This window comes from Petromyzon marinus, chromosome 84 (assembly GCF_048934315.1).
Source record: "Petromyzon marinus isolate PM22_M1 ecotype Great Lakes invasive population chromosome 84, UKy_Petmar_22M1.pri1.0, whole genome shotgun sequence".
In the NCBI taxonomy this organism is placed as follows: domain Eukaryota; kingdom Metazoa; phylum Chordata; class Hyperoartia; order Petromyzontiformes; family Petromyzontidae; genus Petromyzon; species Petromyzon marinus.
The window spans coordinates 2,297,390-2,322,246 of record NC_133749.1 but is presented as its reverse complement, the minus strand read 5'-3'; the positions used below and the strand labels follow the sequence as shown (position 1 = coordinate 2,322,246).

General features: G+C 54.9%; 1 protein-coding gene across 5 annotated transcripts in view; it reads right to left on the bottom strand.

The window, feature by feature from the left end:
• Positions 1-24,857, bottom strand: part of HIRA (histone cell cycle regulator) — a 114,775-nt gene that overhangs the window by 19,759 nt on the left and 70,159 nt on the right. For all 5 annotated transcript variants that reach the window (XM_076057743.1, XM_076057741.1, XM_076057742.1 and 2 more), the window contains 6 exons: positions 22,564-22,719; positions 20,996-21,492; positions 16,711-16,858; positions 15,493-16,012; positions 9,393-9,503; positions 749-4,463 (listed from right to left, as the gene is read on the bottom strand). In XM_076057743.1, the coding sequence (XP_075913858.1) occupies positions 3,936-4,463; positions 9,393-9,503; positions 15,493-16,012; positions 16,711-16,858; positions 20,996-21,492; positions 22,564-22,719 (1,960 nt within the window). In that variant the 3' untranslated portion in view covers positions 749-3,935. The remainder of the gene's footprint in view (positions 1-748; positions 4,464-9,392; positions 9,504-15,492; positions 16,013-16,710; positions 16,859-20,995; positions 21,493-22,563; positions 22,720-24,857) is intronic.

The window sequence follows — 24,857 nt, the reverse complement described above, 5'->3', positions numbered from 1 at the left end:
CACCACACACACACACACACAGTCGCTCACCACGCTCACCACCTCGCTACTCACCACACACACACACACAGTCACTCACCACCTCGCTACTCACCACACACACACAGTCACTCACCACACTCACACACAGTCACTCACCACACACACACAGTCAGTCACCACGCTCACCACGCTCACCACCTCGCGACTCACCACACACACACACACAGTCACTCACCACGCTCACCACGCTCACCACCTCGCTACTCACCACACACACACACACACAGTCACTCACCACACTCACCACCTCGCTACTCACCACACACACACACCGTCACTTACCACACTCACCACGCTCACCACCTCGCTACTCACCACACACACACACACCGTCACTCACCACGCTCACCACACACACACCGTCACTCACCACCTCGCTACTCACCACACACACACACACCGTCACTCACCACGCTCACACCACCACACAGCTCTGACTTCACGTTGACCCCGGGCTGACCTCGCGACCTAACGTTGACCCCGTGACCTAACGTTGACCCCGTGACCCCCCGCCCATGTTGACTCTGTGACCCCTCTGCATTCATCCCCATGACCCCCCAGCGTTGACCCCGTGACCCCCTCCCCCCCCCCGCGTGGACCCCGTGACCCCCCAGCGTTGACCCCGTGACCCCTCCGCCCCACGTTGACCCCGTGACCCCTCCCCCGCCCCACGTTGACCCCGTGACCCCGCCCACGTGACCCTCACGTGTTCCCCGTGGCGGCGAGGACCGGTGACACGGTCACGGCGTCCCACAGCGGGCGGCCGAGACGGAGACAGCGCAGCAGGTGGAGACGCGGAGACACGGAGACATCGTTGTCCACGTCCAGCTGGGTCAACGGGTCCCCACAGATCTGAGACACACAGAGACACAGAGAGACACAGAGACACAGAGACACAGAGACACAGAGTGAGACACACAGAGACACAGAGACAGCGCAGCAGGTGGAGACGCGGAGACACGGAGACATCGTTGTCCACGTCCAGCTGGGTCAACGGGTCCCCACAGATCTGAGACACACAGAGACACAGACACACAGAGACACACAGAGACACAGAGACACAGAGACACACAGAGACACAGAGACAGCGCAGCAGGTGGAGACGCGGAGACACAGAGACATCGTTGTCCACGTCCAGCTGGGTCAACGGGTCCCCACAGATCTGAGACACACAGAGACACAGAGACACAGAGACACAGAGACACAGAGACACAGAGTGAGACACACAGAGACACAGAGACAGCGCAGCAGGTGGAGACGCGGAGACACGGAGACATCGTTGTCCACGTCCAGCTGGGTCAACGGGTCCCCACAGATCTGAGACACACAGAGACACAGAGACACAGAGTGAGACACACAGAGACACAGAGACACAGAGACACAGAGACACACAGAGTGAGACACACAGAGACACAGAGACAGCGCAGCAGGTGGAGACGCGGAGACACGGAGACATCGTTGTCTACGTCCAGCTGGGTCAACGGGTCCCCACAGATCTGAGACACACAGAGACACAGAGACACAGAGTGAGACACACAGAGACACAGAGACACAGAGACACAGAGACACACAGAGTGAGACACACAGAGACACAGAGACAGCGCAGCAGGTGGAGACGCGGAGACACGGAGACATCGTTGTCTACGTCCAGCTGGGTCAACGGGTCCCCACAGATCTGAGACACACAGAGACACAGGGAGACACACAGAGTGAGACACACAGAGACACACAGAGACACAGAGTGAGACACAGAGACACAGAGACAGCGCAGCAGGTGGAGACGCGGAGACACGGAGACATCGTTGTCCACGTCCAGCTGGGTCAACGGGTCCCCACAGATCTGAGACACACAGAGACACAGAGTGAGACACAGAGACACAGAGTGAGACACACAGAGACACAGAGACACAGAGTGAGACACACAGAGACACAGAGACAGCGCAGCAGGTGGAGACGCGGAGACACGGAGACATCGTTGTCCACGTCCAGCTGGGTCAACGGGTCCCCACAGATCTGAGACACACAGAGAGACACAGAGTGAGACACAGAGACACACAGAGAGACACAGAGTGAGACACACAGAGACACACAGAGACACGGAGACATCGTTGTCTACGTCCAGCTGGGTCAACGGGTCCCCACAGATCTGAGACACACAGAGAGACACAGAGTGAGACACACAGAGACACACAGAGACACGGAGACATCGTTGTCCACGTCCAGCTGGGTCAACGGGTCCCCACAGATCTGAGACACACAGACACACAGAGACACAGAGTGAGACACACAGAGACACAGAGTGAGACACACAGAGACACAGAGTGAGACACACAGACACACAGAGAGACACAGAGACACAGAGACACAGAGTGAGACACACAGAGACACAGAGTGAGACACACAGAGACACACAGAGACACAGAGTGAGACACACAGAGTGAGACACACAGAGACACAGAGACAGCGCAGCAGGTGGAGACGCGGAGACACGGAGACATCGTTGTCTACGTCCAGCTGGGTCAACGGGTCCCCACAGATCTGAGACACAGAGACACACAGAGACACAGAGACACAGAGACACAGAGTGAGACACACAGAGACACAGAGACACAGAGACATCGTTGTCCACGTCCAGCTGGGTCAACGGGTCCCCACAGATCTGAGACACACAGAGACACAGAGACACGGAGTGAGACACACACACAGACACAGAGTGAGACACACAGAGACACAGAGTGAGACACACAGAGACACAGAGACAGCGCAGCAGGTGGAGACGCGGAGACACGGAGACATCGTTGTCCACGTCCAGCTGGGTCAACGGGTCCCCACAGATCTGAGACACACAGAGAGACACAGAGACACAGAGACACAGAGACACAGAGACACAGAGTGAGACACACAGAGACACACAGAGTGAGACACACAGAGACACAGAGACAGCGCAGCAGGTGGAGACGCGGAGACACGGAGACATCGTTGTCCACGTCCAGCTGGGTCAACGGGTCCCCACAGATCTGAGACACACAGAGAGACACAGAGACAGGGAGACACAGAGTGAGACACACAGAGACACAGAGTGAGACACACAGAGACACAGAGACAGCGCAGCAGGTGGAGACGCGGAGACACGGAGACATCGTTGTCCACGTCCAGCTGGGTCAACGGGTCCCCACAGATCTGAGACACACAGAGACACAGAGACACAGAGACACAGAGTGAGACACACAGAGACACAGAGTGAGACACACAGAGACACAGAGACAGTGCAGCAGGTGGAGACGCGGAGACACGGAGACATCGTTGTCCACGTCCAGCTGGGTCAACGGGTCCCCACAGATCTGAGACACACAGAGAGACACACAGAGTGAGACACAGAGACACAGAGTGAGACACACAGAGACACAGAGTGAGACACACAAAGACACACAGAGAGACACAGAGACACAGAGACACAGAGTGAGACACACAGAGACACAGAGTGAGACACACAGAGAGACACAGAGTGAGACACACAGAGAGACACAGAGACACGGAGACATCGTTGTCCACGTCCAGCTGGGTCATCGGGTCCCCACAGATCTGAGACACAGAGACACAGAGACACACAGAGTGAGACACACAGAGACACAGAGTGAGACACACAGAGACACAGAGACACAGAGTGAGACACACAGAGACACAGAGACACAGAGTGAGACACACAGAGACACAGAGACAGCGCAGCAGGTGGAGACGCGGAGACACGGAGACATCGTTGTCCACGTCCAGCTGGGTCAACGGGTCCCCACAGATCTGAGACACACAGAGACACAGAGACACACAGAGACACAGAGACACAGAGTGAGACACACAGAGACACAGAGAGACATCGTTGTCCACGTCCAGCTGGGTCAACGGGTCCCCACAGATCTGAGACACGGAGACACAGAGACACAGAGTGAGACACACAGAGACACAGAGAGACATCGTTGTCCACGTCCAGCTGGGTCAACGGGTCCCCACAGATCTGAGACACACAGAGAGACACAGAGACACAGAGTGAGACACACAGAGTGAGACACACAGAGACACAGAGTGAGACACACAGAGACACACAGAGACACACAGAGACACAGAGTGAGACACACAGAGACACACAGAGACACAGAGACACAGAGACACAGAGTGAGACACACAGAGACACAGAGACAGCGCAGCAGGTGGAGACGCGGAGACACGGAGACATCGTTGTCCACGTCCAGCTGGGTCAACGGGTCCCCACAGATCTGAGACACACAGAGAGACACAGAGACACAGAGTGAGACACACAGAGTGAGACACACAGAGACACAGAGACACAGAGTGAGACACACAGAGACACACAGAGACAGGGAGACATCGTTGTCTACGTCCAGCTGGGTCAACGGGTCCCCACAGATCTGAGACACAGAGACACAGAGTGAGACACAGAGCGAGACACAAAGAGACACATAGACACACAGTGAGACACAGAGACACACAGAGAGACACACAGAGACACAGAGACACGGAGACAGAGTGAGACACACAGGGAGACACACAGGGAGTGAGACACAGAGACACAGTGAGACACAGGGAGACACAGTGAGAGAGACACAGTGAGACACAGGGAGACACAGGGAGACACAGTGAGAGACACAGTGAGACACAGGGAGACATAGTGAGACACAGTGAGACATAGGGAGTGAGACACAGAGACACAGGGAGACACAGTGAGACACAGACAGGGAGTGAGACACAGGGAGACACAGGGAGACACAGGGGGACACACAGGAAGTGAGACACAGTGAGACACACAGGGAGTGAGACACAGACAGTGAGACAGAGACACAGACAGAGTCTGCGACCTGCACGCTGAACGACTTCCGTGTTGGCAGTGCCGCTAGGTCAGGGACCCCCCCCCACGGCAGCACAGAGAGACACAGGGAGACACAGGGAGTGAGACACACAGGGAGACAAAGTGAGACACAGGGAGACACAGTGAGACACAGGGGGACAGTGAGACACAGTGAGATACAGGGAGGGACAGTGTGAGACACAGGGAGACACAGGGAGACACAGGGAGACACAGGGACACACAGTGAGACACAGGGAGACACAGGGAGACACAGTGAGACACAGTGAGACACAGGGAGACACAGGGAGACACAGGGAGACACAGGGAGACACAGTGAGACACAGGGAGACACAGTGAGACACAGGGAGACACAGGGAGACACAGGGAGACACAGGGAGACACAGGGAGACACAGGGAGAGACACAGGGAGACACAGTGAGACACAGGGAGACACAGGGAGAGACACAGGGAGACACAGTGAGACACAGGGAGAGACACAGTGAGACACAGGGAGACACAGTGAGACACAGGGAGACACAGGGAGACAGTGAGAGACACAGGGAGACACAGGGAGACACAGGGAGAGACAGGGAGACACAGTGAGACACAGGGAGACACAGTGAGACAGTGAGACACAGGGAGACACAGGGAGACACAGGGAGACACAGGGAGACACAGGGAGACACAGGGAGAGACACAGTGAGACACAGGGAGACACAGTGAGACACAGGGAGACACAGGGAGACAGTGAGAGACACAGGGAGACACAGGGAGACACAGGGAGAGACAGGGAGACACAGTGAGACACAGGGAGACACAGTGAGACAGTGAGACACAGGGAGACACAGGGAGATACAGGGAGACACAGGGAGACACAGGGAGACACGGGGAGACACGGGGAGACACAGGGAGACACAGGGAGACACAGTGAGACACAGTGAGACACAGTGAGACACAGTGAGACACAGGGAGACACAGGGAGACACAGGGAGACACAGTGAGACACAGGGAGACACAGGGAGACACAGGGAGACACAGGGAGACACAGTGAGACACAGGGAGACACAGGGAGACACAGGGAGACACAGGGAGACACAGGGAGAGACACAGGGAGACACAGTGAGACACAGGGAGACACAGGGAGAGACACAGGGAGACACAGTGAGACACAGGGAGAGACACAGTGAGACACAGGGAGACACAGTGAGACACAGGGAGACACAGGGAGACAGTGAGAGACACAGGGAGACACAGGGAGACACAGGGAGAGACAGGGAGACACAGTGAGACACAGGGAGACACAGTGAGACAGTGAGACACAGGGAGACACAGGGAGATACAGGGAGACACAGGGAGACACAGGGAGACACAGGGAGACACAGGGAGACACAGGGAGACACAGGGAGACACAGGGAGACACAGGGAGAGACACAGTGAGACACAGGGAGACACAGTGAGACACAGGGAGACACAGGGAGACAGTGAGAGACACAGGGAGACACAGTGAGACACAGGGAGACACAGGGAGACACAGGGAGACACAGGGAGACACAGGGAGAGACACAGGGAGACACAGTGAGACACAGGGAGACACAGGGAGAGACACAGGGAGACACAGTGAGACACAGGGAGAGACACAGTGAGACACAGGGAGACACAGTGAGACACAGGGAGACACAGGGAGACAGTGAGAGACACAGGGAGACACAGGGAGACACAGGGAGAGACAGGGAGACACAGTGAGACACAGGGAGAGACAGGGAGACACAGTGAGACACAGGGAGACACAGTGAGACAGTGAGACACAGGGAGACACAGGGAGATACAGGGAGACACAGAGAGACACAGGGAGACACAGGGAGACACAGGGAGACACAGGGAGACACAGGGAGACACAGGGAGACACAGGGAGACACAGGGAGACACAGGGAGACACAGGGAGTGAGACACACAGGGAGACACAGAGAGACACAGGGAGAGACACAGGGAGAGACACAGGAAGGGAGACACAGGGAGACACAGGGAGAGACACAGGGAGACACAGGGAGACACAGGGAGACACACAGGGAGACACAGGGAGACACAGGGAGACACAGGGAGACACAGGGAGAGAGACAGGGAGACACAGGGAGTGAGACACAGTGAGACACAGGGAGACACAGTGAGACACAGGGAGACACAGGGAGTGAGACACAGGGAGACACAGTGAGACACACAGTGAGACACAGGGAGTGAGACACACAGGGAGTGAGACAGTGAGACACAGTGAGACACAGTGAGACACAGGGAGAGACACAGGGAGAGACACAGGGAGACACAAACAGTGAGACAGTGAGACACAGAGAGAGTCTGCGACCTGCACGCTGAACGACTTCCGTGTTGGCAGTGCCGCTAGGTCAGGGACCCCCCCCACGGCAGCACAGGGAGACACAGGGAGACACAGGGAGACACAGGGAGACACAGTGAGACACATGGAGACACATGGAGACACAGTGAGACACAGGGAGACACAGTGAGACACAGGGAGACACAGTGAGACACATGGAGACACAGTGAGACACAGGGACACACAGGGAGTGAGACACACAGGGAGACACAGGGAGACACAGGGAGTGAGACACAGTGAGACACAGGGAGACACAGTGAGACACATGGAGACACAGTGAGACACAGGGAGACACAGTGAGACACATGGAGACACAGTGAGACACAGGGAGACACAGGGAGTGAGACACAGACACAGGGAGACACAGTGACACACAGGGAGTGAGAGACACAGGGAGACACAGACAGACAGACACAGACACAGAGAGAGTCTGCGACCTGCACGCTGAACGACTTCCGTGTTGGCAGTGCTGCTAGGTCAGGGACCCCCCCCACGGCAGCACAGAGAGACACAGAGAGATACAGTGAGACACAGTGAGACACAGTGACACACAGGGAGACACAGGGAGTGAGACACAGGGACACACAGTGAGACACAGGGAGTGAGACAGAGACACAGAGAGACACAGGGAGTGATAGAGAGACAGTGAAAGACACAGGGAGATACAGGGAGACACAGGGAGTGAGACACAGACACAGAGAGACAGGGAGTGAGACACACAGGGAGACACACAGGGAGTGAGACACACAGGGAGACACAGGGAGACACAGGGACACACAGTGAGACACAGGGAGACACACAAGGAGACACACAGTGAGACACAGAGAGAGTCTGCGACCTGCACGCTGAACGACTTCCGTGTTGGCAGTGCCGCTAGGTCAGGGACCCCCCCCACGGCAGCACAGGGAGACACAGGGAGACACAGGGAAAGACAGGGAGACACAGGGAGAGAGACACACAGGGAGTGAGACACAGGGACACACAGTGAGACACAAACAGGAAGTGAGACAGTAAGACACAGACACAGACAGAGTCTGCGACCTGCACGCTGAACGACTTCCGTGTTGGCAGTGCCGCTAGGTCAGGGACCCCCCCCACGGCAGCACAGGGAGACACAGGGAGACACACAGGGAGACACACAGGGAGACACACAGGGAGACACAGGGAGACACACAGGGAGACACAGGGAGACACAGGGAGACACAGTGAGACACAGGGAGACACAGTGAGAGACAGGGAGTGAGACACACAGTGAGACACAGGGAGTGAGACAGAGAGACACAGAGACAGAGTGTGCGACCTGCACGCTGAACGACTTCCGTGTTGGCAGTGCCGCTAGGTCAGGGACCCCCCCCACGGCAGCACAGGGAGACACAGGGAGACACAGGGAGACACAGGGAGACACACAGGGAGACACACAGGGAGACACAGTGAGACACAGGGAGACACAGTGAGACACAGTGAGACACAGTGAGACAGTGAGACAGAGACACAGACAGAGTGTGCGACCTGCACGCTGAACGACTTCCGTGTTGGCAGTGCCGCTAGGTCAGGGACCCCCCCCACGGCAGCACAGGGAGACACAGGGAGACACAGTGAGACACAGGGAGACACAGGGAGACACACAGGGAGACACACAGGGAGACACAGTGAGACACAGGGAGACACAGTGAGACACAGTGAGACACAGTGAGACAGTGAGACAGAGACACAGACAGAGTCTGCGACCTGCACGCTGAACGACTTCCGTGTTGGCAGTGCCGCTAGGTCAGGGACCCCCCCCACGGCAGCACAGGGAGACACAGGGAGACACACAGGGACACACAGGGAGTGAGACACACAGGGAGACACAGGGAGACACACAGGGAGTGAGACACACAGGGAGTGAGACACACAGTGAGACACACAGTGAGACACAGACAGACAGTGAGACACAGAGACAGAGTGTGCGACCTGCACGCTGAACGACTTCCGTGTTGGCAGTGCCGCTAGGTGAGGGACCCCCCCCACGGCAGCACAGGGACACACAGGGAGACACAGTGAGACACAGTGAGACACAGGGAGACACAGGGACACAGGGAGTGAGACACAGAGAGAGTCTGCGACCTGCACGCTGAACGACTTCCGTGTTGGCAGTGCCGCTAGGTGAGGGACCCCCCCCACGGAGGTAGCGGCACCACCGGGACGCCCGGCGTCCCTGTCCAGTACTGGGCTCACCTGGCAACACACAAACACACACACACGTTACACACGTTACACACGTTACACACTTATATACACACAGACACACACGTTACACACAGTCACATTACACACACACACAGACACACACGTTACACACTTACACACAGTCACATTACACACACACACAGTCACATTACACACACACACACAGACAGTCACATTACACACACACACACAGACAGTCACATTACACACACACACAGACACATTACACACACACACAGACAGTCACATTACACACACACACACACAGACAGTCACATTACACACACACACACAGACAGTCACATTACACACACACACAGACACATTACACACACACACACAGACAGTCACATTACACACACACACACAGTCACATTACACACACACACACACGTTACACACACATTACACACACGTTACACACACAGACACACACACACAGACACACACGTTACACACACAGACACACAGACACACACGTTACACACTTACACACACACACACGTTACACACACATTACACACACACACACACACGTTACACACACAGACACACACGTTACACACTTACACACTTACACACACGTTACACACTTACACACACACAGACACACACGTTACACACACGTTACACACTTACACACACGCAAACACACAGACACATTACACACACACACGTTACACACGTTACACACACGTTACACACACACACACGTTACACACTTACACACACTTACACACACGTTACACACTTACACACACGTTACACACACATTACACACACAGACACACACACAGACACACACACAGTCACATTACACACACACACACAGACACATTACACACACACACACAGTCACATTACACACACACACACAGTCACATTACACACACACACACACAGTCACACACGTTACACACTTACACACTTACACACACGTATATCTATATACACACACACAGACACACACACAGACACATTACACACACACACACACGTTACACACACAGACGTATATCTATATACACACACACAGACACACACACAGACACATTACACACACACACAGTCACACACGTTACACACGTTACACACACACAGTCACACACGTTACACACTTACACACACGTTACACACACATACAGTCACACACACACACAGTCACACACAGTCACACACTTACACACACGTTACACACACATTACACACACACAGTCACACACACACAGTCGCACACGTTACACACTTACACACACGTATATCTATATACACACACACACACACAGTCACATTACACACTTACACACACACAGTCACACACGTTACACACTTACACCTTACACACACGTATATATATACACACACAGTGACACACATTACACACACACAGACACGCACATTACACACACTACACACACATTACACACATACACAGGTAGACACACACAGACACACACACACAGACATTACACACACACAGACACATTACACACATTACACACACACATTACATACTTACACACACATTACACACACACATTACACACACACACATTACACACACACACACGTGTATATATACACACACAGACACATTACACATATTACACACACACATTACACACATTACATACTTACACACACATTACACACATTACACACACACATTACACACAGACACACAGATTACACACACACACATTACACACACACACACGTATATATACACACACACACATTACACACACAGAGTACACACACGTACACATACACACGTACATACACGTATATATACACACACACACACGTACAGTACACACACATACACACACATGTACACACACACGTACAAAGACAAAGATCCCCCATATAGCCTTAACAGACTGTAGGGGCAAGTGCTGTTAGCGAGCACCTATGAAGGCCGGAACAGTACACGAGGGGGTGGGTGGCCAGCACCACGCCCGACCGCCTTTGTCTCCCTAGTGGCGATGTTTACACACCGCACCAGGTACTCATTTGAGGCTGAGTCGACCTAGGGGAGGCCCGGGACCGGTTCAGATAATCGTCACTGGTGTTGGCCGTGAGCGGGAATCGAACCCGGGTCGCCAAGTTCATAGCGCAGCGTAGCGCTAACCGCTACACTATCGCTCCCCTACACTCACACACACACTCTCTCACACACACATCCACACACTCTCACACTCTCACACTTACACTCTCACACTCTCACACACTCACACACACACTCTCACTCACACACACACTCTCACACTGACACACACACACACACTCACACACTCTCACACTCTCACTCACACACTCTCAAACCTACACACACGTACACACACGTACACACACACGTACATTACACACACTACATTACACACACGTACACACGTACAGACACACACACACACGTACAGACACACACACATTACACACACTACATTACACACACGTACAGACACACACACACACGTACAGACACACACACATTACACACACTACATTACACACATGTACAGACACACACACACACGTACAGACACACACACATTACACACACGTACAGTGGTCCAGACTGTTGTTATGATGCCCTGGTGGTCCCCCTCTTTAAGAACGGGGACCGCACAGACTGTAATAACTACAGGGGCATCTCACTCCTCAGTGTGCCGGGAAAGGCTCCTGGCAAGGATCATTCAACATCGCCTTGCCAGGCACGCTGAGGAGAGGCTTGCGGAGCCCCAATGCGGTTTCAGGAAAGGGCGGTCCTGCACAGATGCCATATTTTCTGTCCGTCTGCTACAGCAGAGGTGTAGGGAATTCCAACAAGACCTACATCTCTGCTTTATTGACCTGGTCAAGGCTTATGATTCCATCATTAGGCCTGGGCTCTGGGTTGTTCTTCGTGCTTTTGGAGTACCTGACCCTCTGCTCACGTCCGGGTGCGGTCAAGGGATGGCTCCCTATTGCTCAACCACGTTGGCATCGTCCCCGACTCCTCCTGATGTCGAGGGTAAATGGGCGAGGTTTAGGACTGACTCATGCAGCTGCAATGGCTGCTTTGGGTACGCGGTCCAGACCTCCCCAGAGACCCTGGCTGACAGAGGAGGTGTCCAGGATGGTTGAGAAAAAGCGACAGGCCCACTGTCATCGGCTACAGAATCCCACGTCAGAGAATGAGGAGGCTTATCGCAGCCTTCGCTCGGAGGTTCGGAGAGCCGTGAGGCGCTGCAAGGATGGGTGGTGGTCGCGGGTTGCTGAGGAGATGGAATCTGCCTCAGTGGCTCGCGATCACAAATCTCTATTTAACTCCATCAAAAAAGGTAACCTGCAGCGCCACACCTATTACCATCATTAGGGGAAAAAACGTTGATCCAATCTCCGACCCCCGGGAACAGGTTTGCAGATTTGCTGAGCATTTCTGTGAGGTCTTGGGGGAGGGAAAATCCCTCAGCCAGGAAAACATCGTGGCACAAAGTGAGGATGACCCTGCTGAGGCTGCGGTGACTCAAATATTGGAAGAAGTCACCCTCTGTGAGTGGCTGGCTGAGGTGCCATCTGTTGAGGAAGTACTGAAGGCGATCCGGAGTCTGAGACCAGGAAAGGCAGCGGGCAGAGATGATCTCCCAAGCGAAATGCTGAGGGAGGGTGGCGTTTGTGCACAGACTGCCCTACATGACATCATAACAACAGTCTGGACCATTGGACGGGTTCCGCAGGATTGGAAGGATGCCCTGGTGGTCCCCCTCTTTAAGAAGGGGGACCGCACAGACTGTAACAACTACAGGGGCATCTCACTCCTCAGTGTGCCGGGAAAGGTCCTGGCAAGGATTATTCAACATTGCTTTGCCAGGCACGCTGAGGAGAGGCTTGTGGAGCCCCAATGCGGTTTCAGGAAAGGGCGGTCCTGCACAGATGCCATATTTTCTGTCCGTCTGCTACAGCAGAGGTGTAGGGAATTCCAGCAAGATCTACATCTCTGCTTTATTGACCTGGTCAAGGCCTATGATACGATCAATAGGCCTGGGCTCTGGGTTGTTCTTCATGCTTTTGGAGTACCTTACCCTCTGCTCACGATCATGAAGGACCTTCATGATGGTGAGCGGGCCCGGGTAAAACTACGTGGCCGGGAGTCAGAGCCATTCCCTGTACACCTTGGGGTGCGACAGGGATGTCCTCTGGCTCCCACATTATTTAATATCTATTTTGACCACGCAGTTCGTGAAGCCTTCAATAGCAGTACCGGAGGAATTTCCATCTGGTACAGATATAATGGGACGCTGATCGACGCCCGGGTGCGGTCAAAGGATGGCTCCCTATTGCTCAACTACGTTATGTATGCTGATGATTTGGTAATAGCTGCTCATTCAGAGGAGGAGTTGGAGACGCTGCTGCTGAGACTGGAGCGTGCCATCAGCCCCACCAAAACTATGCACCTGCCTGGGTATTTTGTACCATCGGACACTCCACCCCCACAACTCCCAATCGGTGATGGGGCAGTTGTGGAGAGAGTGGAGAGTTTCCCATACCTGGGAAGTGTGCTTATGACCGGCTCCGGTTTAACAGCAGAGGTCTCACTCCGAATCAGTCGAGCGGCAATATCTTTTCATCGGTTGCGTAACGCTGTGTGGAAGCTACCTGGTCTGTCGCTCCGCACTAAGCTTCAGGTCTTCTCGGCCACGGTCATTCCCTCCCTTCTCTACGCTTGCGAAACGTGGACCCCCCTAATGGAACACCTTCGCCGGTTAGAAACATTTAGGCTGGCCTGTCTACGATCCATCCTGGGTTTAACCAGACTGGATTGTGTGAGGAGCTCACAAATCCTGGAAAGATCTGGGCAAGGTTCCATCGGTGAGCTCCTCCGGCAGGCAAGGCTGCGATGGCTGGGTCATGTAGCCCGCATGCCCAGCCACCGCATGCTGAAACAGCTTTTGTTCAGCCGGATTGAGGGGGCTAAACGGGCGCGGCACGGGCTAGAGAAGAGATGGAGTGATGTGGTACAGGAGAACGTGGAGCTGAGTGGACTTGCCGATGACTGGTACCAGCGGTGTCAAGATTGGCCTCTGTGGAGCAGGCTCGTGAAGGATGCTACTGGGCAGTTGGAGGCAGTCGCCCTCCAACAACAACGGAGGGCGGAGGAGCGACGCTCACAATAACGAGCGGAGCGCCGGGTGGCTAAAGCACAGCAGGTTGGCACAGTAGGGGGCACAGGTGGTGCATCAGCCAGTCATCTCAGTCAGTCGACCCGTGGCACCTGCTGGGTCTGCCCCGTGACCTCCTGCCAGCGGGTGTTCGACACTTCACGTGGCCTCAAGGTGGCCGGGCACAAGCGTCGTGGTGACGTCACCACCACTTAGTGGCGAATGGTGGTTGTTGTTGTTGTGTCTGCGTGTGTATACGTGTACGCATGTATACGTGTGTGTGTGTACGTGTGTGTGTGTCTGCGTGTGTGTGTGTGTGTATACGTGTGTATGTATACACGTGTGTATATGTGTGTGTGTGTCTGCGTGTGTAGGTGTGTGTGTGTATACGTGTGTGTGTCTGTGTGTGTGTATACACGTGTATGTATGTATATACGTGTGTGTGTGTATATGTGTGTATGTGTGTGTACGTGTGTGTGTATACGTGTGTGTGTGTGTACGTGTGTGTGTATACGTGTGTGTGTGTGTACGTGTGTGTGTATACGTGTGTGTGTGTGTACGTGTGTGTGTATACGTGTGTGTGTGTGTGTACTGTGTGTGTACGTGTGTGTGTGTGTGTGTCTGTGTGTGTACGTGTGTGTGTGTGTGTCTGTGTGTGTACGTGTGTGTGTATGTGTACGTGTATGTGTATACGTGTGTACGTGTATGTGTATGTGTGTGTGTGTGTATGTGTGTGTGTGTGTATGTGTGTGTGTGAGTGTGTGTATACGTGTGTACGTGTATGTGTATGTGTGTGTGTGCTCGCCCCCCCCCCGCCCCCCGCCCCACCGCACCGTGCGCGTCATCCCGGCTCCCCCGTGCAGCCCCCCCGCCCCTGTACCCCCCCCGCCCCTCCCCTCCTTGCGGGGTCGCCCTTTCCTCCGCACGGCGGCCGCGGCCCCGGACGCGGCCTCCGAAGCCGCTCGCTTGACCAGTGACCGCTGGTGAAGGTGCCGCTGCTGCTGCTGCTGCTGATGATGATGCTGATGATGCTGCTGATGATGCTGATGATGCTGAGCTGAAGGCGCCGGGGCCGCAACCGGGGCGGCGGCCGCCGGCGCTGGCGGCGGCGGCGGGGGGGCGGCCGCCGCGGCACCGCCGGGCGGACGCCGGTCTTCGACGCCGGCATCGCCACCACCACCGCCATCGCCATCGCTGCTGCTGCTGCTGCTGCTACTGCTGCTGGTACTGCTGCTGCTGGAGGCGGTGCTGCTGCTGACGGCGGCGGCACCGGCGGCACCGGCACCGGCACCGGCGTCGACCGGCTGAGGTTTGACGGGCGCTGGGACGGCCGTGGGCTGCGTTGGGAACGGCCTGAACGGCGCGCGGGGGGTGGTGGAGGGGTGGAAATGCAAAGATGGAGACCACCGTGTGTAAGACACGCGCACACACACACACACGTACTCACGTACACACACACTCACGTACACACGCACACACACACGTACTCACGCATACACACACTCACGTACACACGCACACACACACGTACTCACGTACACACACACTCACTCACGCGCACACACACGTACTCACGTATACACACACTCACGTACTCACGTATACACACACGTACTCACGTATACACACACGTACACACGTACACACACACGCGCTCACACACACGTACACACACACGTACACACTCACGAATACACACACTCACGTATACACACACACAGACACGTACACACACACACTCACGTACACACACGTACACACACACACACGTACACTCATGTACACACGTACACTCACGTACACACACTCACGTACACACACACACACTCACGTACACACACACACTCACATACACACACACGTACACACACACACGCGCTCACACACACGTACACACACGTACACTCATGTACACACACACACTCACGTACACACACACACACTCATGTACGCACACACACATGTACACACACTCACGTACACACACACACACACTCACGTACACACACACACTCACACAGACACACTCACGTACACACACACGTACTCACCTGTCTGGCTGTTGTTGTGGCTGTGTGGGCGTGGTGGTGGTGACTACCGTGGCCACCGTCCCTACAGCCGCCCCACTCACAGCGACACAGCTGTTGCCGTGTGTGGCTGTTGCCGTGGCGACGGCCGCTGGGGTAACCACCGGTCCGCCTGGAACACATTCACACACACACACAGTCACACACAGTCGCACACACACACACACACAGTCACACAACAACAACAACAACCGCCATTCGCCACTAAGTGGCGGTGACGTCACCACGACGCTTGTGCCAGGCTATGTGCACCCTAGGCCACGTGAAGTGTCGAACGCCCGCGGGCAGACCCAGGTGCCACGGGTCGACTGACTGAGGTGACTGGCTGATGCACCACCTGTGCCCCCTACTGTGCCAACCTGCTGTGATTTAGCCACCCGGCATTCCGCTCGTTGTTGTGAGCGTCGCTCCTCCGCCCTCCGTTGTTGTTGGAGGGCGACTGCCTCCAACTGCCCAGTAGCGTCCTTCACGAGCCTCCTCCACAGAGGCCGATCTTGACACCGCTGGTACCAGTCATCGGCAAGTCCACTCAGCTCCACGTCCTCCTGTACCACATCACTCCATCTCTTCTCTAGCCCGTGCCGCGCTCGTTTAGCCCCCTCGATCCGGCCGAACAAAAGCTGTTTCGGCATGCGGTGGCTGGGCATGCGGGCTGCCTGACCCAGCCATCGCAGCCTTGCCCGCCGGAGGAGCTCACCGATGGGACCTTGCCCAGATCTTTCAAGGATTTGTGAGCTCCTCACACAATCCAGTCTGGTTAAACCCCGGATGGATCGTAGGGAGGCCAGCCTAAATGTTTCTAACCGGCGAAGATGTTCCATTAGGGGGTCCACGTTTCGCAAGCGTAGGGAAGGGAGGGAATGACCGTGGCCGAGAAGACCTGAAGCTTAGTGCGGAGCGACAGACCAGGTAGCTTCCACACAGCGTTACACAAACGATGAAAAGATATTGCCGCTCGACTGATTCGGAGTGAGACCTCTGCTGTTAAACTGGAGCCGGTCATAAGCACACTGCCCAGGTATGGGAAACTCTCCACTCTCTCCACAACTGCCCCATCACCGATTGGGAGTTGTGGGGGTGGAGTGTCCGATGGTACAAAATACCCAGGCAGGTGCATAGTTTTGGTGGGGCTGATGGCACACTCCAGTCTCAGCAGCAGCGTCTCCAACTCCTCCTCTGAATGAGCAGCTATTACCAAATCATCAGCATACATAACGTAGTTGAGCAATAGGGAGCCATCCTTTGACCGCACCCGGGCGTCGATCAGCCTCCCATTATATCTGTACCATATGGAGATTCCCCCGGGACAGCTATTGAAGGCTTCATGTACTACGTGGTCAAAATAGATGTTAAATAATGTGGGAGCCAGAGGACATCCCTGTCGCACCCCAAGGTGTACAGGGAATGGCTCTGACTCCCGGCCACGTAGTTTTACCCGGGCCCGCTCACCATCATGAAGGTCCTTAATGATCGTGGGCAGAGGGTCAGGTACTCCAAAAGCACGAAGAACAACCCAGAGCCCAGGCCAACTGATGGTATCATAGGCCTTGACCAGGTCAATAAAGCAGAGATGTAGGTCTTGTGGGAATTCCCTACACCTCTGCTGTAGCAGACAGACAGAAAATATGGCATCTGTGCAGGACCGCCCTTTCCTGAAACCGCATTGGGGCTCCGCAAGCCTCTCCTCAGCGTGCCTGGCAAGGCGATGTTGAATAATCCTTGCCAGGACCTTTCCCGGCACACTGAGGAGTGAGATGCCCCTGTAGTTGTTACAGCCTGTGCGGTCCCCCTTCTTAAAGAGGGCGACCACCAGGGCATCCTTCCAATCCTGCGGAACCCGTCCAGTGGTCCAGACTGTTGTTATGATGTCATATAGGGCAGTCTGTGCACAAACGCCACCCTCCCTCAGCATTTTGCTTGGGAGATCATCTCTGCCCGCTGCCTTTTCTGGTCTCAGACTCCGGATCGCCTTCAGTACTTCCTCAACAGATGGCACCTCAGCCAGCCACTCACAGGGGGTGACTTCTTCCAATATTTGAGGCACCGCAGCCTCAGCAGGGTCATCCTCACTTTGTGCCACGATGTTTTCCTGGCTGAGGGATTTCCCCTCCCCCAGGACCTCACATAAATGCTCAGCAAATCTGCAAACCTGTTCCTGGGGGTTGGAGATTGGATGACCGTTTTTTCCCCTAATGATGGTAATAGGTGTGGCGCTGCAGGTTACTTTTTTGATGGAGTTAAATATAGATTTGTGATCGTGAGCCACTGAGGCAGATTCCATCTCCTCAGCAACCTGCGACCACCACCCATCCTTGCAGCGCCTCACGGCTCTCCGAACCTCCAAGCGAAGGCTGCGGTAAGCCTCTTCATTCTTTGACGTGGGATGCTGTAGACAATTAGTGTGGGCCTGTCGCTTTTTCTCAACCATCTTGAACACCTCCTCTGTCAGCCAGGGTCTCTGGAGAGGTCTGGACCGCGTACCCAAAGCAGCCATTGCAGCTGCATGAGTCACAGTCCTAAACCTCGCCCATTTACCCTCGACATCAGGAGGAGTCGGGGACGATGCCAACCCCAGCCGCAAGCGATGATGAAATTCTCGCTTGCAACTTTCATCAGATAACTGAGACCAAGCCACTTTAGGTTGGAATGGGGTCCTGGGTGTACACCCACCACTGGAGCGGAAGAATGGCAGGCGCATCTTACAGATGACTAGTCGATGGTCAGAGGGCAGATCAGCTCCACGGTAGGTTCTGGTGTCAAGGACATGGGCTCGCATCTGCTGGTCCGTCACTATGTAGTCCAGCAGATGTTCTTGCTTGGACCCAGCATGCATCCATGATGTTGTGTGGATGCGCCGATGCCGGAACAGCGTGTTGGTAATTACAAGCCTATGGGCTGCACAAAAATCTAGCAGCCTCCTACCGTTGTTATTGAGCTGATCTGGCCCATGCCCTCCAATCACTCCAGACCAAGTGCCAGCATCATGACCAACTCAGGCATTGAAGTCACCCAACATGATGACTCTATCCCGAGGGGCCACTTTAGCCAGCACCTGTGACAGGAGGTCATAGAAGGCATCTGACTCATCGGCTTTGCCTGCATCCCTCCACGGATGCTCGTCTTTGGTGGGGGCATAAGTAACCACGACCACCACTCCTCACCTCCGATTGATGGGAAGGTGAGCCAAAAAGTAGCCTGGGGCTTACAGCTTCCCACACCTCACCGCCACGCTCCCACGCCCCCTTCATTCTTTTGTTCAAAAGAAGAGCCACACCCTGTTGTTTGGCAGTCTGCTGCCCCGAGTAGAGGACTGTCCACCCCTCATGGTGGCAGGAGCCAGAACTGGTCCACCGGACCTCCTGAATGCCACAGAGATCCAGGCGGTACCGGTCCAGCTCCCGACAGAGGAGTGGCAGCCTTTCCTCCGCAGTGAGCGTTCGAACATTCCACGTGGCCACACGAAGTGGCTTTTCGTTGTTTCTGGAGGAACCCCGAGGGTAGAGATTCAATCTCCAGGCTCCGCCAATTAGGGTTTGGCCAGGAGACGTCATAGACGCCTGTCCCCCCGGGGCCTCCGGCACAAGCTTATTAGTTACATATTTCAGTTTAACTCGTGGTTTAGTGGTAATTAATTGAAGGTGGAGGGGTTACCAGCACCTCGCACCCGTCCAGAGCCCCCATTTAGCCCCTGTGGTGGACACAGATGCCGTGAGGGGAGGAGCCAATCGGAATTGGCCCTCCCCCACAGCACTGTCCACGACAGAGTTGCCCGTCCGGCACCGCGAGGAGGTAGGGGGTTGTTTTGCCACACATACACACACACAGTCACACACACACACACACAGTCACACAGTCACACACACACAGTCACACACACACACACACGGTCACACACACAGTCACACACACACAGTCACCCACACACACAGTCACCCACACACACAGTCACCCACACACACAGTCACCCACACACACAGTCACCCACACACACAGTCACCCACACACACAGTCACCCACACACACAGTCACACACTCACAGTCACCCACACACACAGTCACACACACACACACACAGTCACCCACACACACACAGTCACCCACACACACACAGTCACACACAGTCACACACACATGGTCACACACACACGGTCACACACGGTCACACACAGTCACACACACACACACAGTCACACACACAGTCTCACACACATGGTCACACACACACACACACAGTCACACACACACACACCTGTATGCGCCACAGTGCAGGACACAGCACTAGCGGCGGTGGTGGCGGTTGTGGCTGTGGTGGTGGTGGCATTGTTGTTGTTGACTTCCATGATGCTGCTGATGCTGCTGCTGCTGTTGGCGGTGGTGTTGGCGGCGGCGGTGTTGGCGACCGCCGTGGTTGTGGTTGTGGTTGTTGTTGTTGTTGCCGATGGCGACGACAGCGGCTGTGGTGGTGCTGCTGCTGCTGTTGGCGGCGGCGGCGGCACTCCCAACGCTGACAAAGGTGGCGGTGACGATGGCGGTGGTGGCGGTGGTGGCGCTGCTGCTGCTGATGGTGGTGGTGGTGGTGTCGGTGGCGGTGCTGTCGATGGCGGTGGTGCCGGTGGTGCCGGTAGTGGTGGTGGTGCCGGTGGCGGTGGTGCCGACGATGTTGGTGGTGGTGGTGGTGGCGGCTGGGAGGGGCCGGCTCGTGGCCGGTCGGTGAAGCGTGAATCCAGGGCGGACATCGGCTCCAATCTGGGACACGCGCGGCGAGACACGGAGACACGCAGACACGGAGACACGGAGACACACGCAGTGAGACAAGCAGTGAGACACGGAGACACGGAGACACGCGCAGTGAGACACGGAGACACGCAGACACGGAGGCACGCGCAGTGAGACACGGAGACACAGTGAGACACGGAGACACAGTGAGACATGGAGACACGGAGACACGCGCAGTGAGACACGGAGACACGCAGACACGGAGACACGGAGACATGCGCAGTGAGACACGGAGACACGCAGACACGGAGACACGGAGACATGCGCAGTGAGACACGGAGACACGCGCAGTGAGACACGCAGTGAGACACGGAGACACGCGCGGCGAGACACGGAGACACGCAGACACGGAGACACGGAGACACACGCAGTGAGACACGCAGTGAGACACGCAGTGAGACACGGAGACACGCGCAGTGAGACAAGGAGACACAGTGAGACACGGAGACACAGTGAGACACGGAGACACGGAGACACGGAGACACAGTGAGACATGGAGACACGCAGACACGGAGACACACGCAGTGAGACACGGAGACATGCGCAGTGAGACACACAGACACACAGACACGTAGACACATAGACGCGTAGACACAGACACATAGACACAGAGACACACAGACACACAGACACTGAGACACTGAGACACTGAGACACACAGACATGTAGACACTGAGACACACAGACACTGAAACACACAGACACGTAGACACACAGACACACAGACACAGAGACACACAGACACTGAGACACACAGACACACAGACAGGTAGACACTGAGACACACAGACACGTAGACACACAGACACACAGGCACGCAGACACACAGACACACAGATACTGAGACACACAGACATTGAGACACACAGACACACAGACACGTAGACACGTAGACACACACAGACGTGTAAACTCAAGGACACACACAGACACACACACACACACGCACACACAGACACACACACACACACACAGACACACACAGACACACACACACACACACAGACACACAGACACATAGACACGTAAACTCTCTGTTACCCGAGTCTCTGTGCATCGGGCCTAGCCGGTGGCGAAGCCTGGGCCTCGGCCTGCTCGGGCCTGCCCGGGGTGGGAGGGGGAGAGCCCAAGGACTGGGAGGACGAGCCACCCCCTCCCAGGGCGGCAGCTCGAAACGGAGAGGGTAACACCATGTCTCTACATACACACAGAGACACACACACACACAGAGACACACACACAGAGACACACACACACAGAGACACACACACAGACACACACACACAGACACACACAGAGACACACACAGAGACACACACAGACACACACACACACAGACACACACACACAGAGACACACACACACAGAGACACACACACAGAGACACACACAGAGACACACACAGAGACACACACACACAGAGACACACACACACAGACACACACAGACACACACACACAGAGACACACACACACAGAGACACACACACACAGACACACACAGACACACACACACACACAGACACACACACAGACACACACACAGACACACAGACACACACAAAAAAAGACACACGCACATACACACACATACACACACACAGAGACACACACACACACAGACACACACATACAACAAAAAGACACACACACATACACACACATACACAGACACACACAGGCACACACACAGACACACACACAGACACACACACACACAGAGACACACACAGACACACATAGACACACACACAAGGACTCGCACATGGACACCCAGACACACAGACGCACGCACACAGACACACACACACACAGAGACACACACAGACACACATAGACACACACACAAGGACTCGCACATGGACACCCAGACACACAGACGCACGCACACAGACACAGACACAATGAGACATGGACGGACACACACACACGGACACAACCGCAAAACACGCACACGTTAGAGACACAAAGACAAATATTCCCCGTGTAGCATGAACACCGAGTCTGTGGGTCTCTGTGTGAGTGAGTCTATGGGTCTCTGTGTGAGTGAGTCTATGGGTCTCTGTGTGAGTGAGTCTATGGGTCTCTGTGTGAGTGAGTCTGTGGGTGTCTGTGTGAGTGAGTCTGTGGGTCTCTGTGTGAGTGAGTCTGTGGGTCTCTGTGTGAGTGAGTCTATGGGTCTCTGTGTGAGTGAGTCTATGGGTCTCTGTGTGAGTGAGTCTGTGGGTCTCTGTGTGAGTGAGTCTATGGGTCTCTGTGTGAGTCTATGGGTCTCTGTGTGAGTGAGTCTATGGGTCTCTGTGTGAGTGAGTCTATGGGTCTCTGTGTGAGTGAGTCTATGGGTCTCTGTGTGAGTGAGTCTATGCATCTCTGTGTGAGTGAGTCTATGGGTCTCTGTGTGAGTGAGTCTGTGGGTCTCTGTGTGAGTGAGTCTATGGGTCTCTGTGCGAGTGAGTCTATGGGTCTCTGTGCGAGTGAGTCTATGGGTCTCTGTGTGTGTGAGTCTATGGGTCTCTGTGTGAGTGAGTCTGTGGGTCTCTGTGTGAGTGAGTCTATGGGTCTCTGTGTGAGTGAGTCTATGGGTCTCTGTGTGAGTGAGTCTATGGGTCTCTGTGTGAGTGAGTTTATGGGTCTCTGTGTGAGTGAGTCTGTGGGTCTCTGTGTGAGTGAGTCTGTGGGTCTCTGTGTGTGGTGAGTCTGTGGGTCTCTGTGTGAGTGAGTCTATGGGTCTCTGTGTGATGAGTCTATGGGTCTCTGTGTGAGTGAGTCTATGGGTCTCTGTGTGAGTGAGTCTATGGGTCTCTGTGTGAGTGAGTCTATGGGTCTCTGTGTGATGAGTCTATGGGTCTCTGTGTGAGTGAGTCTATGGGTCTCTGTGTGAGTGAGTCTATGGGTCTCTGTGTGTGGTGAGTCTGTGGGTCTCTGTGTGAGTGAGTCTATGGGTCTCTGTGTGATGAGTCTATGGGTCTCTGTGTGAGTGAGTCTATGGGTCTCTGTGTGAGTGAGTCTATGGGTCTCTGTGTGAGTAAGTGTGTCTGTGTGAGTGAGTGTGTCTGTGTGTGAGTGTCTGTGTGTCTGTGTGTGTGTGTGTGTGAGTGTCTGTGTGTCTGTCTCTGTGTGTCTGTGTGTGTGTCTGTGTGTGTGTGTCTGTATGTGAGTGTGTGAATCACCCCGTGTCTAACTGCGCGATGCACAGTGGAGTGATTCTACGTCTGTGTGTCTGTGTGCATGTGAGTGTCTGTGTGTCTGTGTGTCTCTGTGTATGTGTGTCTGTGTGAGTGTGTGAATCACCCCGTGTCTAACTGCGCGATGCACAGTGGAGTGATTCTACGTCTG